The sequence below is a fragment of the Thrips palmi genome, unplaced genomic scaffold (genome assembly GCF_012932325.1).
Source record: "Thrips palmi isolate BJ-2018 unplaced genomic scaffold, TpBJ-2018v1 HiC_scaffold_10, whole genome shotgun sequence".
Lineage (NCBI taxonomy): Eukaryota > Metazoa > Arthropoda > Insecta > Thysanoptera > Thripidae > Thrips > Thrips palmi.
The window spans coordinates 21995355-22012199 of record NW_023144621.1 but is presented as its reverse complement, the minus strand read 5'-3'; the positions used below and the strand labels follow the sequence as shown (position 1 = coordinate 22012199).

At 56.5% G+C, this 16845-nt stretch overlaps 2 protein-coding genes across 3 annotated transcripts in view; both read right to left on the bottom strand.

Annotated features, from left to right (window-relative positions):
• Positions 1–36: 36 nt before the first annotated feature.
• Positions 37–2904, bottom strand: LOC117654448 (heat shock protein 70 A1-like). Its single transcript, XM_034401083.1, has one exon. It carries the CDS (start codon positions 2217–2219, stop codon positions 306–308), a length of 1914 nt encoding a protein of 637 aa, XP_034256974.1. The 5' UTR covers positions 2220–2904; the 3' UTR covers positions 37–305.
• Positions 2905–3050: 146 nt separating this feature from the next.
• The window catches only part of LOC117654449 (cytochrome b5 reductase 4), a 20671-nt gene continuing 6876 nt past the window's right edge, over positions 3051–16845 (bottom strand). For both annotated transcript variants that reach the window (XM_034401085.1, XM_034401086.1), the window contains 9 exons: positions 9145–9315; positions 5797–5897; positions 5363–5603; positions 5037–5254; positions 4687–4921; positions 4309–4603; positions 4140–4229; positions 3877–4047; positions 3051–3791 (listed from right to left, as the gene is read on the bottom strand). In XM_034401085.1, the coding sequence (XP_034256976.1) occupies positions 3737–3791; positions 3877–4047; positions 4140–4229; positions 4309–4603; positions 4687–4921; positions 5037–5254; positions 5363–5603; positions 5797–5897; positions 9145–9315 (1577 nt within the window). In that variant the 3' untranslated portion in view covers positions 3051–3736. The remainder of the gene's footprint in view (positions 3792–3876; positions 4048–4139; positions 4230–4308; positions 4604–4686; positions 4922–5036; positions 5255–5362; positions 5604–5796; positions 5898–9144; positions 9316–16845) is intronic.

Below are 16845 nucleotides of genomic sequence, written 5' to 3'. Positions count from 1 at the left end.
AGGGAAGGGTGACTGTGTAAAAGAGTAACTCTAATGTAACATTTAATTTATATTTATTTATTTTTTTAAAATTACTTACAGCACTTACAACAAAACTAAAATAGATGATTTATTTACACATTGCAATAGAAGTTAACTAACTAGCTAGGAACTTAGCCTAATTCAGTCTGGCAGCAAAATAAGCTTAAATACATGGATATCACGAGATATGAGATATGAAACAGTGAATAAATTACATGACCAATATGAAAATGCGAACAATCAACACAAATGGAATGAAGGAGAGAAGATTCGACTAGGACGCTTTAGTCCACCTCCTCGACGGTGGGTCCGCTGCGGTGGGCGCCGCCGGCTTGCTGGCCGCAGCCTTGTGCTTGAGGCCCTGCCTGCCCGCCGGTGTGCAGGCGGGTCATGACGTCCTGCACCTGCTGCTGCAGCTCCTTGAGGCGGTGCTCGTACTCCTCTTTCTCGGCCAGGGTGTTGCTGTCCAGCCACTTGAGGGTGGCGTCGCACTGCTCGCGTGCCCGGGCGCGGTCCTGCTCGGACAACTTCTGGCCCGCCTCGTCCAGGGCCTGCTTGATGCTGAAGACGTACCCCTCGAGCTGGTTCCGCGCGGCCACGCGCTCCCGCTGCTTCTCGTCCTCGGCCTTGTACTGCTCGGCCTCGTCCAGCATGCGCTGGATCTCCTCGGCGGACAAGCGGCCCTTGTCGTTGCGGATGGTGATATTCTGCGAGCGGCCGGAGCTGTTGTCCTTGGCGGTCACGTTGAGGATGCCGTTGGCGTCCATGTCGAAGGTGACCTCGATCTGGGGCACGCCGCGCGGTGCGGGGGGAATGCCCGTCAGGTCGAAGGTGCCCAGGCGGTTGTTGTCCTTGGTCATGGCGCGCTCACCCTCGTACACCTGGATGGTGACGGCCGGCTGGTTGTCCGCGTACGTGCTGAAGGTCTGCGTCTGCTTGCAGGGGATGCGCGAGTTGCGCTCGATGATCTTGGTCATGACGCCGCCCGCCGTCTCGATGCCCAGGGACAGCGGCGCCACGTCCACCAGCAGCACGTCCTGGATGGCCTGGCTCTGGTCGCCGGACAGGATGGCGGCCTGCACCGCCGCGCCGTACGCCACCGCCTCGTCCGGGTTGATGGAGAGGTTGAGCGACTTGCCGTTGAAGTAGTTCTGCAGCATGGCCTGCACCTTGGGGATGCGCGTGGAGCCGCCCACCAGGACCACGTCGTGGATGTCGGCCTTGCCCAGCTTGGCGTCCTGCAGAGCGCGCTCTACCGGGGCCAGGGTGGAGCGGAACAGATCGGTGCAGAGCTCCTCGAAGCGCGCGCGGGACACCTTGGTGTAGAAGTCGATGCCCTCGTACAGCGCGTCGATCTCGATGGTGGCCTCGGTGGAGGAGGACAGGGTGCGCTTGGCGCGCTCCGCCGCGGTTCGCAGACGACGCAGGGCGCGCGGGTTGGAGCGCACGTCCTTGTGGAACTTGCGCTTGAACTCGTCGGCCAGGTGGCTCACCAGACGGCTGTCGAAGTCCTCGCCACCCAGGTGCGTGTCGCCGGCCGTGGAGCGCACCTCGAACAGGGAGCCCTCGTCGATGGTGAGGATGGAGACGTCGAAGGTGCCGCCGCCCAGGTCGAAGATGAGCACGTTGCGCTCGCCCTTGAGGTTCTTGTCCAGGCCGTACGCCAGGGCCGCGGCGGTGGGCTCGTTGATGATCCGCAGCACGTTGAGGCCCGCGATGACGCCCGCGTCCTTGGTGGCCTGCCGCTGGCTGTCGTTGAAGTAGGCGGGCACCGTCACCACCGCGTCGCGCACCGTGCTGCCCAGGTACGCCTCGGCAGTCTCCTTCATCTTGGTCAGCACCATGGAGCTGATCTCCTCCGGCGCGAACACTTTGCGCTCACCCTTGAACGAGACCTGGATCTTGGGCTTGCCGCCCTCGTTGACCACGGTGAAGGGCCACTGCTTCATGTCCTGCTGGATCTTGGGGTCGTCGAACTTGCGGCCGATGAGTCGCTTGGCGTCGAACACGGTGTCCTTGGGGTTCATGGCGACTTGGCTCTTGGCCGCGTCGCCGATGAGGCGCTCCGTGTCGGTGAAGGCCACATAGCTGGGGGTGGTGCGGTTGCCCTGGTCGTTGGCGATGATCTCCACCTTGCCCTGCTGCCACACGCCCACGCAGGAGTAGGTGGTGCCCAAGTCGATTCCCACGGCTGGCATCTTGGCTGGGATGATTCACTGGCTTGTTGAATCACTCGAAACACTCGCACTGGCACTTGGCGAAAACTCGCTGATCACAAAATGAAGGAACTAGCACTTGTCGATGCTCACGAGAACACTGGTACAGCGCTGAGTCGCGTAGACTTTAGCTCTGAATCACTTGATTGCTCGCTGAGAACTGAACTGCCGACCGTCGGCGCGCGCTGCTTATATGAGCGGCCGTGCGCGTGGTGGGGGAAGGTGGGGGCAGCGGCCCGCTTCGAATCCGCTCGCCGCTTCGCGGGTTTTCTCGACGCTGCGCGGCGCTCTCGAATCTTCTCGACGCGCGCTCTGATTGGTCGGCGCCGGAGTGGAGGGGGAACGCGCTTCCCCTTCCACTGCCGCGTCTTTTCTGGCGCCGCCAGGAATGACGTTCGAGAACGTTTCACCGGCTTCTTCTAGGTTCTACTGATGGACACTCAGACACCCGACCCGTGTTGTAGAGTCATTATTTTTCAAACCAATGAGACGAATTCTTCTTGGTTTTTGGCACGAGCTTCTCAGTTTCTGTCTTGTTTTAACAATGTTAACCAGCAAAATACCAAGGCAGTTTAATTACCAAAGCAGATTGCGTTGATTAATCATTCTCTGAAATTAATTAAATGTGCATTTATTCACATCTTGGATCTCTGCTCTTCTCCACCATAATAGCTGTGTGTCTGAAACGTTTTTCTTTTTTTTTAGAGAACATTCTACCCGGTTCTTTCATTTCTACCAGGTCTAAAGAAATTAGCAAAACTATGAGGCAATGATTACAGGAAATATATGAGGATTTTCATCATTCACAACAGGTTACATTTCAAAAGAATTTATTATTCGTTTGGGTACTAAAAGGCTCAATAAACAAATATCACAAGATTGCACAATGGAGGGATTAGGAATCAAGATGCCATCACAAGGAAATATTTTGCTACTTTAGTGCTTAATTTAGTAGTACTACAGTGTTCCAATAATTTATTGAAACAAAAAAGTCTAAACTTTAAATTTTACACAAACCTTTCCAAGTGGACGTTTCTAATGACAGTCTATGTATAAAAAATTTACACAATTGATGATTATCAATTTTAAAATGTGGCAACCATTGTGCACAACTATAGTGAATGACAGTGATGACAGTTACCATGCATTAAGTTACAGAATAATCAAGTATGAAAAATAAGTAATCAAAAATAAATCATTTGGAATTAATGGCAAGTTCTTCAGTTTCTCCCTGCAAGAACAATAAACCCTGTTGCGTCCATTATTGCATAACATACAAACTTTATTTATTAAGAATCATAAATAGTGCTCTCTAAGGATGAATGACAAGTCATGACAAAAAGACTATTTCAATGCAGTATGTAAAATGTGCGATAGATCTACACTACAATATGAAAGGGGAAACATGATAAAAAATTCGTTAGGGGGTGGGAAAAGGGGAAAAGGAAAAGCTTCTCCAAAAATTGTAACATAAAATTTCTGCTGAAGAGCACTTCACATTATCCTTGGAAGCAATGATAATCATCATCTGAGTAGCCCAGTACTTTGAGTAACCTGAAATGAGACAGAATAAAGATTGATGTTAGTCATAGGAAAGATTTAAACTGTGATAATAAAGTGCAAAAAAAATCCTTCTTACCCTCCAGTTAACTGAGTAAATGCTGTTGGTCCACATACAAAAGTAAAAAATTTGGGATCTTCCTGAGGTGATCTACTGGGTAAGTGAGCCTTTAACAACTCTCCATCTATTCGACCTCTTAATCCGGTCCACATATCATCAGGTTCCGACAAAATATGCGTGACAGAAAACCTAAACAAGAAAAGTTTCAAACAGGGGTGATATTAGGTAATGTTCTGTTTCAATGAGCCAATCTGCCATTTCATAGTTGTAGGGAAACATACCTGCCATCTTTGAGAACTAGTTTATCAAGTTCTTCTCGCCACAATATATCTTTTTCAGTCCGATTGAAAAATGTTAAACAAATTTTGGTGCTGTATGAGGAAAACAAAATGTTGTTATATAATAACAAGGAGTACAATAGTACAAATATATAGAACTAAGATTACTCACAATTTTCCAATAATGACTTTTCTAGCCCAGTTGATTACCCCAACCATGGGAGTAAAACCAGTACCTGCTGCAAATAAATACAACTCTTTCCTATTTGCCAAGTGTCTTGTTTGAAAGGAACCCTCAGGAGAACTGACTTCGACTATGGATTGTTTAGGCCTGCCAGCAAGCCAAGAGCTTAAGAGACCGTCTTTGTATTCCTTCACCATTAAGTAGACTCGAGTTTGCTCTTCAGTACTAAGAGGGTCCACTAAACTTTTAGAAATGGGAGTATAGCAGCGTACAACCTCTTGATCTGAAAAGAATTCATAAAATTGATAACATTGAAATTTGCTAAAATTTAAAAACAATGGTTAAGTGCACGTACTTAGAAATTACCTTCTAGTGTCATACGGACTCTTACATGGTGCCCTACAGGAGTTGTACAAAAAGACTGATCCAATCGAGTTAAGACTAATATCTTGGTATTGTAGTTCACATCAATTGTGTCAACAACTTCCATTTTTGAATAATTAATTTGAATTTCTGAGCCTTTTTCCTGCCCAGAGTCTTCACAGGGAAGTCCTAGCCTTTTCCAATGACTTGGTTTCATTTTTTTCAGCTGGATTTCGACCTGGAAGATAAAAAAAAAATTATTAACATAATGTGATTGACATTATGTGATTAACATTATGTGATTAACATTATGTAATTCAGAGCGAACACATTTAAATGTGAATACACCCCACCTTGCTGGAATTAGGAATTTGAATTATTCTAACGGGCCAAATAATGGTACCCTCTAGTTCAAAATGAAGAGAACACGTCTCTCCATTTTCTAGGACTTCTATCCTAAAGTCCTGGTTATCCTTCCCCAAAGCTACTAGTACACTTGCTTCTTGAGTTTGACAGTATAGAACGATTGAGCCCGTCTCTTCTTGTTCGTACCAGTCCCAACGAAGTTTTCCTGTGAAAGACAAAGGAAAATCAGTAACACTGAACCACCTTTTTTGTCTTAAACAAGAGGGGGGGGTAACCCTTCTTTTCTTCTTTTAACATTGAAAAATAGACCCACGTTTCGGATGTTTGAGGGGTGCATTCCTGGCGGCATTGTGCTTCTCCTTTTCTTCCTTGGAGGCAAGGAACATTCCAAGGCCCGCTTTGGACGGCGAGGTCTCGGCGCTCGACGCGGCGCTCGGCGCGACGCTCGACGCCACCCCCACCCCGGCAGCGCCGTCCGCGCCGTTGGCCCTGGGACGATACCGACCCACAAAACACTTCTTGAGGATCGACTCGTAGTTCACCCAGGCGTGGACCTGTAACCCAGAAAACCAATTAAAACTCGTCTTCCCCCGAAACAAGCCCTAATCTTGGCTTTGATGGGGGCGATGCGGGGCGCCACCCTCAGCAGACTGAGAGTCGTTTTCGTCGCTGTCTCCCTCGCACTCATGGGGCGTCCCGTGTAGGTGCGAGAGAGACAACGGAGTCTGCAGGTGGTGCAGGCCTCACCTCCGCGAAGAGCTTGGTGGCGTCCGTGCCGATGCCCCGCTCCAGCTCCTCCACGCCGCCCGGGTGGAAGTTCATGTACGGCGTCACGTTGTACACGCTGCCTGCAAAGGGAAGCAAACTCTCAGAAAAACATTGACGGAGGACAAGGCGCCAGTCGGACACTTCAGACCGCTTCAGACAGAAAAGCATGAAACGGGGGACAGCAGGAGAGGGGGTGTGGGGAAGGGGGAAGAACTTGTGCCGACACAGCCATAGTCGGCGTTAGCCAGTCTGGCTGGTCTGGAATAAGCAGTGGAGAAAGGGGGTGGGGGCGGCAGGATACTGGGGGGTGGAAAGGGGCGGGGGGGGGGGGGGGACTACGGGGACTCGGCGAGTTAGGAAAGGCAGGGCGGCTTTGATGTCTGCCGGACCGGCCTGGGACCGGCCTGGGACCGGCCTCGGCCACGGAGGTCCCAGGTTAAATGGAACATGATGAAAGCACCACGACAGTGCGAAACTCATTCAAGGCCCCCCACCTTCGATTCATTCTTCCTGCCGTTCCGCCTCCCGCCTCTCACCTCTCGCCCGCGTCGGGATTAAATAATATAAATGAGGGGCGGAAGAGGGAGAGTGAACGGGAGGGAATAATTCAGCAAAAGAGAAAAAAATTAAAAAGGTGAAGCAGATGGAACGGGTCGGCAACGTAAGCCCGCCTTGCGTATAATGCCGCGAGTTTTGTTGGCGCGCGACTTGCTGCCTTTAAAATGCCGTTATACAAAGTTCGAAAACTTCCCCCACACACAACACTCGCAAACGAGACGGGAGTGCGAGCGCGCGTACACTGGCGCATCTCGTATGCGCTAAAGCTAAAGTTGGCAGCCCGGCGCGCTGTGTGAGTGCGCGCCGCGCGCGTGTGTGTACGTTTCGCTCCAACTCGCGCGCTATGCTGTGTGGCACCGTGGCACTGTGGGTGGCAACGGGCGGCTTGTCGCTTGGCGGGCTTGGCGCGGCCTGGAGCCAACACCGGCCAGCCGAGAGGCCAGCCCTCGGGCCATGGCCAGCCCCAGCCCCAGCCCTGCGGATCTACACTCTACCAAAAATGTCCTGTAAATGCCGTTAATTTATTACCAGTTTTCACTGTAGGGCAGTTCACAGCGTTTCTGTGAACTAGTTCGCGGCGTTCACTGTGATCTCGGTTACAGTGTTCACTGTGATCTGGTCCCCAGTAAACACTGTGAGTTTGCGCCGCGAGCACCGAAGTACTGCAAATCAGGCTCCAATTCACGGCGTTTCTGTGCCCGATCACAGTGAACACTGTAACCGGACACAGTAAACGCCGTGAACTAGTTCCAGCAAACGCCGTGAATTGCATAACAGCAAACATTGGTAATAAATTAACGGCGTTGACAGGACATTTTTTGTAGAGTGTACGGACACCCAAACGGAATCAGCCGAGTTTGAAATCCCCGCCCGCCACCCTGCAGGGCCCTGCCCGCCTGCCGGCTCAAACCTAATCTACAGAAACGCAAACAGCTCCAGGAGGGGCGTTCCCTGCCTGGAGCCTCCAGCGCCTCCAGCCCCGCCCTGTCTCCTGGAGCCTGTCCCCTGGAGCGTGGCGTGGCGTGGCCGTGCCGCCAGGTTGACGCGTCACTCATCTCCCAGGGGGTAGGGGCGGTGGACCCAGCCAGCCAGCAGGCTGATTCCGAGCGGGGGGTCCCCTCCTCGCTCTGTCCCTCTCGCGCCCATGCGCGGGACGCCACGTAAGTGCGAGAGAGAGGGGGCTTCCGGCTCGGAATCAGTGTGCAGCGGGGCGGCGGTGGCGCCTGGGGAGAGAGACTCCAGACCTGGCGGGTCTGGCGGCGTGCCACCCCGCAGCGTCGAGCGGTGCAAGCTTTGCTGGAAGCTTTAGGGAGGAGCGGCCGGGGGAGTGGGCTGGGATGCTGGGACAGGGTGGCATGCAACCCGCCCGCCGTACACAACAGTGCCGTGCTACGCCGTGCGTCTTGCGTGCGTGACGCGAGAAGCGCTGAGTGCCGAGAGGCGGGGCCAGGCCAGGCCAGGCAGGGAGGCAGGCAGGGCGGGCGCGTGACAAAGTTGCCTGCCAAACAAACACACTACCCTGCTCAAGAGGAAGCTTCAGACTCCAGCGTGCGCCAGCGTGTGTCGGACGGTCCGACGCTGGGGACGCTGGGCTTCCGAGCTCCGGGAACGCGCGAGCAGCAGTCTGATTCCGAGAGTCGTTTTCGTCGCTGTCTCTCTCGCACTCATGGGGCTTTCTTATGGGAGCGACAAAGACAGAGCGACGACGACGACTCTCGGAATCAGTCAGGGCGGCGGCAGAATAGCAGCAAAGGAAATTGAGCGCCGCTTTCCTTCGCAGAATGTCACGTTGAAATGTTGCGTTCCGGAGGGGCAGATGGAGACGGAGGGTGGGCGAAACAACGTCGACACCTCCACGGGGCACAGGATGGGCTCCGCCCGCCCGGCCTCGCCGCGGGCTTACAGCGCCCTCGACAGCACCACTGCTGCAATCGGGCGGGTTGCTCGGGGCGGACTGAGTCTGGGCATGTCCAGCACTAATTATACCACGACTCGGAGTGGCTTCGACTCGCCCCAACTCGCCCCAACTCTGCTTGCAACTCGTCGCGACCAGCGACTCGAGTTTGTTTGGAGCTTCCCGCGCGGTGACCAGCAGACTGATTCCCAGAGTCGTTTTCGTCGCGCTGTCTCTCTCGCACCCATGGGGCGTTCCGTGAAGATGGAAGGGAAACAGAGCGACGAGAACGACTCTCGGAATCGGTGTGCTGGCGACGGCAGGGCGCCGCCGCGCACCTGCGGCAGTCGCAGCAGTCGCTTCTCAGCTCAGGGAGGCCCTCGTCGACGGGGCCATCGATTTTGCTCGCTGATTCTGCGCGAGGCAGCGCGACGCAGCGGCAGCCAGAGAGCTGGGGCGGGCTGGGGAGAGCAAAGCTTCAGGTTCCCGCCGTCCGATTAAAAAGGCAAACTTTTCAAGTTGTGTACATAACTGGCGTGCAAGACACGGGAGATTACGGCCCGCCCACCCCGCGCCCCCACCTCCCTCTGCAGACCTGGCGAGACTTGGGCACCGCGAGGAGGGAAACGAGGGAACCGGAGGGAACGGCCCCAAACGTTGGCAGAGCCAACAAGCAGCTTTCGCCCCTCCAGCGGACTGATTCCGAGAGTCGTTTTCGTCGCTCTGTCTCTCTCGCACCTATATGGGACGAGCCATGGGTGCGAGAGAGACAGAGCGACGAAAACGACTCTCGGAAGCAGTCTGCAGCCCCTCCGCCGCGCAGGAGGAGAGCAAGGAAAACACGTGCATCGCTGCAAAACATAAAAGGTACGAACCTCGGATGGCCAGCCACGCGTCCCCCTTGGTGTTGTGCTGGGCGAGCTGCTCGGGGGTCACGTCCAGGACGCGGCCCCCCACCCCCGTCAGGTCCTGCGACGAGTTGCCCAGCCGGATCCAGTCCATGAGGGAGTGGCCCGGCGCCAGGGCCACTTTGTTGCGCGGGTTGCCTGCCCAAAAGAGAGACGCGCGGTTAGAGGAGTGGAAAATGTGGAAAACAAAGGAGGGCCTCCCACCGGCCCGTACAGTGCAGCAGCACACAGTGCAGGCAATTGTTCCCCAGGCTGGCCACCAACGCCAGCGACGCCAGCCCATTCAGCGCTCAAACGGCCGGCCTTTACATTTCCAGGCGGAAAGAAAGAGAGAAAGAGAGAAAGAGAGGGCCCAGGTGCGCGGGCTGCACTGCAAGAAAAAGTGTGAATAGTACAACAAATGTACAACAAAAACTGTACAATGAAAGTACAACAGGGATTGTAGAAAGTACAACGAGATTGTACAAACCACAACGAGCCGGGACTCCCCAGCACTCGTCATGCCGGTTCCATTGTACTTTGTACAAAATTGTTGTACTTTGAAAGTACAATAAAAACCTGATAAAAAATTTGCCAGAAATTTGTGTACTTTTGTTGTGGTTATTTCCTGCAGTGTGGGCGGGCGAGGCGGTGGAAGGCGCGGCCTGTTGAGCTGACCACCGCAATCAGCTAAGTGCTTCTAGGAGAAAGGAAAAAGGGGGGGGGGCTCGTCAGCAAGGGGAGGCTCTTTCTCTTTTTCGCGGCTCAGAAACCTGCTCAGGCAGAAACAACTCTCATCGCGAGACGGAGGGCGAAAAGAATTAGTCGGCCCACCCTTGGAACGTTGATTTTCTGTGGAGCCCGAGCAAAAGAAAAATCAGGCTGAAAACACATGCCCAGGGCAAACGCCTTGAAAATATATTCTCCACGCAAGCAATGCACGGCAAAAACGGAACCTGGTTTTCCCAGGGAGCCTATGGTGGAGACATAGGCGATTTCCAGGGAGTTCCTGGGAAAACCAGGTTCCGTTTTCACCGTGTGCCCTCGGTGTGCCCTCATACCACGTAAAGAAAAAGGACTGTGGGCAATTTCTCATTCCCGTTCTCGCGGACAAAGCCATTTCAACGGGCCAGGCCGAGGCCAGGCAATTCCTCTTCTCCTCGAGGCGTTGGACGTTCCGACGTTCCGATTCCGAGGCGGAAACACTCACGCCTGCAGCCGCGGAACGCGTTCCGGTAGTGCTTCAGGCAATGCCCGCCACTCGGGCAAAGTGGAGTCGACCGAAGGGAAGCCGAAGGGACCGAAAATGGGGCGCTTTTACGGCCAACCGAGGGAGCCAACGGAGCAAGGGCCAAGGGGGGCCCCGGACCGGACCGGCGGACCAGCCCGCCTGGAAGGCCTGGACCTGCACCGCTGCCGAGCCTCAAACGCCCACCGTGCTCGACCCTCCCCGGCCATGCCCCGGCCACGCCCTGGCACACCCTCGACCTCAAGGCCTCAAGGGCAGGCGGGCGGGATGCAGGGCAGGTGGGACAGCGTGGCGGGGCGTGGCGAGGCGGGGCGGGGCGAGGCGGGGCGGGGCGTGGCGGGGCGTGGCGAGGCGGGGCGAGGCGGGGCCGGGCGACGGCATAGTATGTATGAAGGACCCCTGAGATGCTGCATCAGGGCACTCCGGCGACCTGACGGTCGATTACGTAAGTGTGCCGCGGCTTGACGTGCTTGACGCGGTGCGCTGCTGCGTTGCTGCGCTGCTTCGCCCCGAGGCGGCCCGAGCCAAGGCCCGAGCAGGCACGCGCCACCATTTTCGCATAAATGAACTCGGGAGGCGAAAACAGCCCCCTGAGAAAGTCCCCTCCCCGCCCCACTCAATAAGTTTGAGGACGTCCGCGCCGCCGGCTACTGGGGTTGGGGTTCGGGCTTTGGGGAGGAACAGCGGAGCAGCTCCGAGCGAGGGCCCCAAGGGCAGGCCAGCCCGGCCGACGCCGCTGCGGCGCTGCGCAGAGTTGCCTGCGCCACGATGTAGGAACGCTCCGGTGGAAACACTGCCCGCTTCGGCCGCTCCGAAAGTGAAGCAGAAAAGCGTACGAGATAATAGTTCCGCGGATGGCCACCACGCGGCGCTCGTGTTCCCTTTAGTCCAGCTCGCGGGCTCTCCCTATGGGTGGATGCGTGTCGACTGTTATGTTGTGAAGTGTGTGCTGTTTTGTAAAGGGAACTAGGATTCGAATTATGTTCAAAAGTATTCTTTTAACCGTCCTACCAGTCGTCTCTGTCAGGACGCAACATGTCAGAGCGCCATTAATGGGTACAATCACTTTGCTGTTGGTGGCGTCTGAGTAGGCATAACATTGTTAAAATTGAATAGTTCTCAGGTTTTAATTTTCACATTAATTTTGTTAGAAAAATACATAATATGAATACCAGATAAATTTACTCCCAAAGTTGGAGGCCTCAACTCCAATTAGTTTTTGAGTAACATTCACGTAAACTTTCAGTCGTTTCTCTCAAATTCTCTTCACGACAAAGGAAAAGGACCCTAGTCATCAGATTCAGGCAATTGAAACTTCAAAGACTTAAGAAAATGATAGCGTTGGCACAATTGAAAATATAAGCTTAAAACAAGCAGTAAAACCAGTTTCCCTGGACTTATGTTCACTGATCTTCAAATTTGAGAGATTCTGTGACACTTTTATGTCATTTCTTGTTTTTCATGAAACCTAAGGGAAATTGTGTTTTAAAAAAGGGCAACGCCACCTTTTTGCTATGCCAAAAGAGATATATTTGCCAGAATCTAAAGGCTGGGAACCTTCTCCTTTGTCATGAGGAGACAAAGAGATTCGACTTAGTTAGAGTTAACGAGAACATCTGTAACTCAGCAAGTAAACAGAGGTGGAGCCCTTCTTTGCGGGTATGAGTCAATGCAAAAGGGAAGGAAAATTTTACATAAAATTAAGACTCTTGACACAAGTATTTTTAAAAAGTCAAATAGTCACTTTCTTCGATATTCAAAAAACTTAAAAGTTGTCACTTTTTATATTTTGAGTATTTCTAAAACTTAAAAGAAAGTTATTAGGACAACCAGTTAAATAGTACTTTTGTTAAAAGAACACTTCCCTGAGAAAAAAAAATCAGCAAAAGAGAAAAATACATAGCCTGCAAGGGAACCGTGGGCCGGTGCGCTTCGAGCCGGACTAAAGGGAACACATGCGCCACGCGGTGGCCATCGGCGGAACTATTATCTCGTACGCTTTTTTGCTTCAGCCACAGACGGCAGTGTTTCCACCGGAGCGTTCCTACATCGTGCCTGCGCTCTCCGCGACAGGGGCTCCCATAAACACGGTCTGGGAGGGAAGACGAGACAAACTGGCGGAAGGCGCCAGATGCTGCCCTTCCCTACCCACCGGCGCCACCTCTAACCTGGCGGGTCGGGTCGGGTCGCTTGTCACTTTGCTCAGCAAACGTGTCGCCACTAACTCCCTCCAACTCCCACAGCGAAAACACCAAAGCCGCGGTCTTCTCCTCCTTCTTCTCCTCCCTTCGCCGTGATTACGGCTGACGCATGCCGGGGCTGGCAGCGCTTGGCGCGAGCTTGGCGGGGCGGTTGGCGGGAATGTTTCTCGTAATTGGTTGGCGGCAGTGAACCGCATACTGTGGCTGTAATCCAGGAATTGCGGCCCTGGGCCTGGCCGTGCCTGGGCAGCCCCACCCCGCCCCTTTCCCCTCGAGTTAGCCAGCGTTAGCTTGGTGCCATGCTAAACCCGACCCGGCAGGGCCCCTGCCACCGTCTGGGGTCGTCCGGGCCGCCTGGGCCTCGGCCCGTGCCGAGAGGCTGCGCCGGGCTGCGCCCTGAATCACGATAAGGAGGACGGGGAGGGAAGGGGTATCCCGACCTCCGCGCCAAGCAGCGCCAAGGTGCGAATGGCGGCCCGTGCAGGCTTGTCGCCATCCGCGTTCAGCTGCGACGATCTACGGCCTCGGACACCGCTTCAGCAGTCTCGGACACCGTGTCGGCGGCCTCGGACACCGCGTCGACGGCCTCGGACACCGCGTCGACGGCCTCGATCGGACACCGCGTCGACGGCCTCAGACACCGCTTCAGCAGTCTCGGACACCGCGTCGACGGCCTCGGACACCGCGTCGACGGCCTCGGACACCGCGTCGACGGCCTCGGACACCGCGTCGACGGCCTCGGACACCGCGTCGACGGCCTCGGACACCGCGTCGACGGCCTCGGACACCGCGTCGACGGCCTCAGACACCGCTTCAGCAGTCTCGGACACCGTGTCGACGGCCTCGGAAACCGCTTCAGCAGTCTCGGACACCGTGTCGACGGCCTCGGACACCGCGTCGACGGCCTCCCGCGTCGACGGCCTCGGACACCGCGTCGACGGCCTCAGACACCACTTCAGCAGTCTCGGACACCGCGTCGACGGCCTCAGACACCGCTTCAGCAGTCTCGGACACCGTGTCGACGGCCTCGGACACCGCGTCGACGGCCTCCCGCGTCGACGGCCTCGGACACCGCGTCGACGGCCTCAGACACCACTTGGCCAGTCTCGGACACCGTGTCGACGGCCTCAGACACCGCTTCAGCAGTCTCGGACACCGCGTCGGCGGCCTCAGACACCGCTTCAGCAGTCTCGGACACCGCGTCGACGGCCTCGGACACCGCGTCGACGGCCTCAGACACCACTTGGCCAGTCTCGGACACCGTGTCGACGGCCTCAGACACCGCTTCAGCAGTCTCGGACACCGCGTCGGCGGCCTCAGACACCGCTTCAGCAGTCTCGGACACCGCGTCGACGGCCTCGGACACCGTGTCAACGTCAGCAGTCTCGCACAAAGCGTCAGGCCTCGGCCAGCGCATTAGCGGCCTCGGACATCACACCTGCGGCCTGGTCACCACACCTGCGGCAATAGGGCTCACTCGGAAATCCCCCGGGATTTTGCTCGGGTTGTGGCGGGTTGTGGCCCGGGGCGCAGCGGGGCGTAGGGGCTCACAGCGGATCGGCAGCGCAACGTTTCACGGCCTCGGCCCCTGCCGGCCAGGGCTGTGAAGGTTAACCTGTCGAGCAGGCGCAGCTAGGCGCAGCTAGGCGCAGCTTGGCGCAGCTTGGCGCAGCTTGGCGCGGCGCATTGCGGCACGCGGGCACGGCGATTGGGGCACTGGTACAACTGAAGCGTACTTTTACGCCTTTCTTCAAGCTCAGTGGTTGCTACGCTGGGGCTTCGAGCGTGGTTCTCCGTTCGGCTCCTCTCTTGCCCAGTTAGATGCATAGAAAAATGTCTTCTCTACACTGGTAAAACAAAGGCATAAAAATTACGCCCTTAAGGGCATAAATACTCTTTTACGCCCTTCCAGGGGCAAAAATCGTTTTATGCCCTTGGGAAGGGCGTAAATGGTATAGGAATTTCAAGCAAAATTTTAATGCCCTTCCCAAAGGCATTAACGATTTATGCCCTTTAAGGGCGTAAATCGTTTACGCCCTTAAAGGGCATAATTTTTATGCCTTTGTTTCACCAGTGTACGCTTGACTTCAAGCGTTGAACCTTCAAGCGTAGAAGTAGTATGCTTGAATAAAGCGAACAACTACGCTCCAGTTTTACCAGTGTGGTGAGGGGCCTAAGCCCGACCCACCCTCCACCCAACGACCACCACAAAGCTCCGTTTAATAATGTCATTTCCGCGGCCAGTCCTTGGATACAGTACGCTTTCGAGGAGGAAAAAGGACGAGGCAGGCTGATTGCGAGAGGGAGGTTCCGACGGTCTCTCCCCCCCCCCCATGTGTGTGTCTCTCTCTCTCTCTTCTCCCGCCCCCTTTTCTGTCTGTGCCTCTCTCTCTCACTCGCTCTGTCTCAGAGAGGAGACTTATTCCCCCTCAATCTGCAGTGGCCAGAGTGACGGACGGTAACTCGGCGCGTCTGTGGACAACTTTCTTCCGTTCCTTCGCCGTCCCGCTTCTTCTGTCCCGCCGTGGCCGTGGCGTGGCCGTGCCGGTGGCGTGGCCTTTGCCTTACCGAGGAACTTTGCCTCGGGGGAAACGGAAATTCGCGGTCCCCAGCGCGGCGGCGGGGCGGGCAAGAGGGAAGGTAACTTGGTTTGGCGAGAGTAGCGGCGCCATTTTTCACGAGGATTCCAGGGGCTTTCTCTCCAGTTCCAACGTCGCCGTCCTCGAGACGCTCCAGACGCTCGAGGGGCTCCGGCTTGGGCTCAGGGGCGCACGGCCGGGATGGTGGACCCCCTTTGTTTGGACGACCCTCGCGAGCTCGCGACGCGACCCGCATGGCTGGGCCAATGAGCCACAAAACAAACGGCCGTCTCTCATTTTGAGAGCAACAGTTTGAGAGTCGAGCTAAACAGAACTGCATCGCAAAAGAGTCATCTGATCCGGTTTTTGTCATGTCCCATCGCTCGACGGCCTGTCCTCTCACTCTCTCTTTGCACGCCATGCACGCCATCAACTCATTTGCATCCAGACCCTGACCCCGAGAACCTCAAAATTCAAAGTGCTCCCTCTTTAGAGTGCACGCATCCGTATTGGCACGAGCAAGGCATGAATAAAACACAGCCTCACACACGGAGACACACAAGCACACACACCACTTGTTGAGGTGCCCGGCGTACAGTGGGGCCATGCGGCCGCGCGCTCACCGCCTTCTTCGCCATCGGCGCGGACCGGCGTCGCCGAGGGCGTCGCGGCGTCCGGGCCCGCCGCGTCGACGGCGTCCTCCGCGAGGGCGTCCTCCGCGGGGGCCGCGTCGACGGCACCCGGCGCCGCCAGCAGGCCGTCGTCCTCGGCGAGGGTGTCGCCGGGCGGGGACGCCGGGGACGTCGTGGACGCCGGCGGCGCAGGGCCTGCTGGCCGCCCCCCGCAGCAGCAGCAGCACACCCTGGACCACGTGGTGGCTGAGGGGGCGGCCCTCGGCGCGCGCCCCCTGCCCTCACACTGTCGGGCCGCGCGCGACCACCGCGACCACCACTCCGCGACGTGCTGGACGTGCAGGCCCTCGGTGCGGCGCGGCGCGGTGCGCGGTCGGTGCGGCTCGAGGGCAGCAGCCGGAGTGGAGTGCGGCCGACGCGGCCCTGGGTCGGGCTTGGGCCGTGGGCCGGGCCCGGGGCCGGGCGGCCATCCAGGAGGAGCCTCCACTCAGCTGATCGCGCCCCACCCCCACAAGGGCCTGGCGGCCTGGCGGCCTGGCGGCGCTGGCAGCGTGGCCCAGCCAGCCCGGGCCAGGGCAGCCAGGGCAGGCGGCGCGAGGCAGGACCCCTTCCGAAGCCTCCACGCCTCGCACGATCAATACCGCCACAGAGGGGGAAGGCCGGGCGGGGAGGGGGAGTTCCCTGTAGGCATTGCCCCGCTGTCTCGTGAATCATCCCCTAAACACACCGCAACGACTTGTCACTCGGCGACTCCAGGCGGAGGGGAGGGGAGGGGGCACTGCCCAGTGGCAACACCCAAGGCAACACCCCCTGGCCGCGCGGACCGAGCCCCTCCTGCCCCCGATTCCCCCTCCGGCGCCGCGGCCTGGAGAGGCAACTTGATTTACTTTCATGACTTAAGTCCCTCCCTCCCCTCTGCCCCCGCCCCTGTCGCCACTCCTCGCCTTGAGCCAACCATCATCGCTTTAACGGGCAGGCGTGCCGAACACTTCAGCAACTAGGAAAATCCTGTTTCGCGCAGAGAGACG

What these genes read in the sequence shown, in the direction of transcription:
- LOC117654448 (XM_034401083.1), bottom strand. Translation starts at nt 2,219, where the DNA reads ATGCCAGCCGTGGGAATCGACTTGGGCACCACCTACTCCTGCGTGGGC.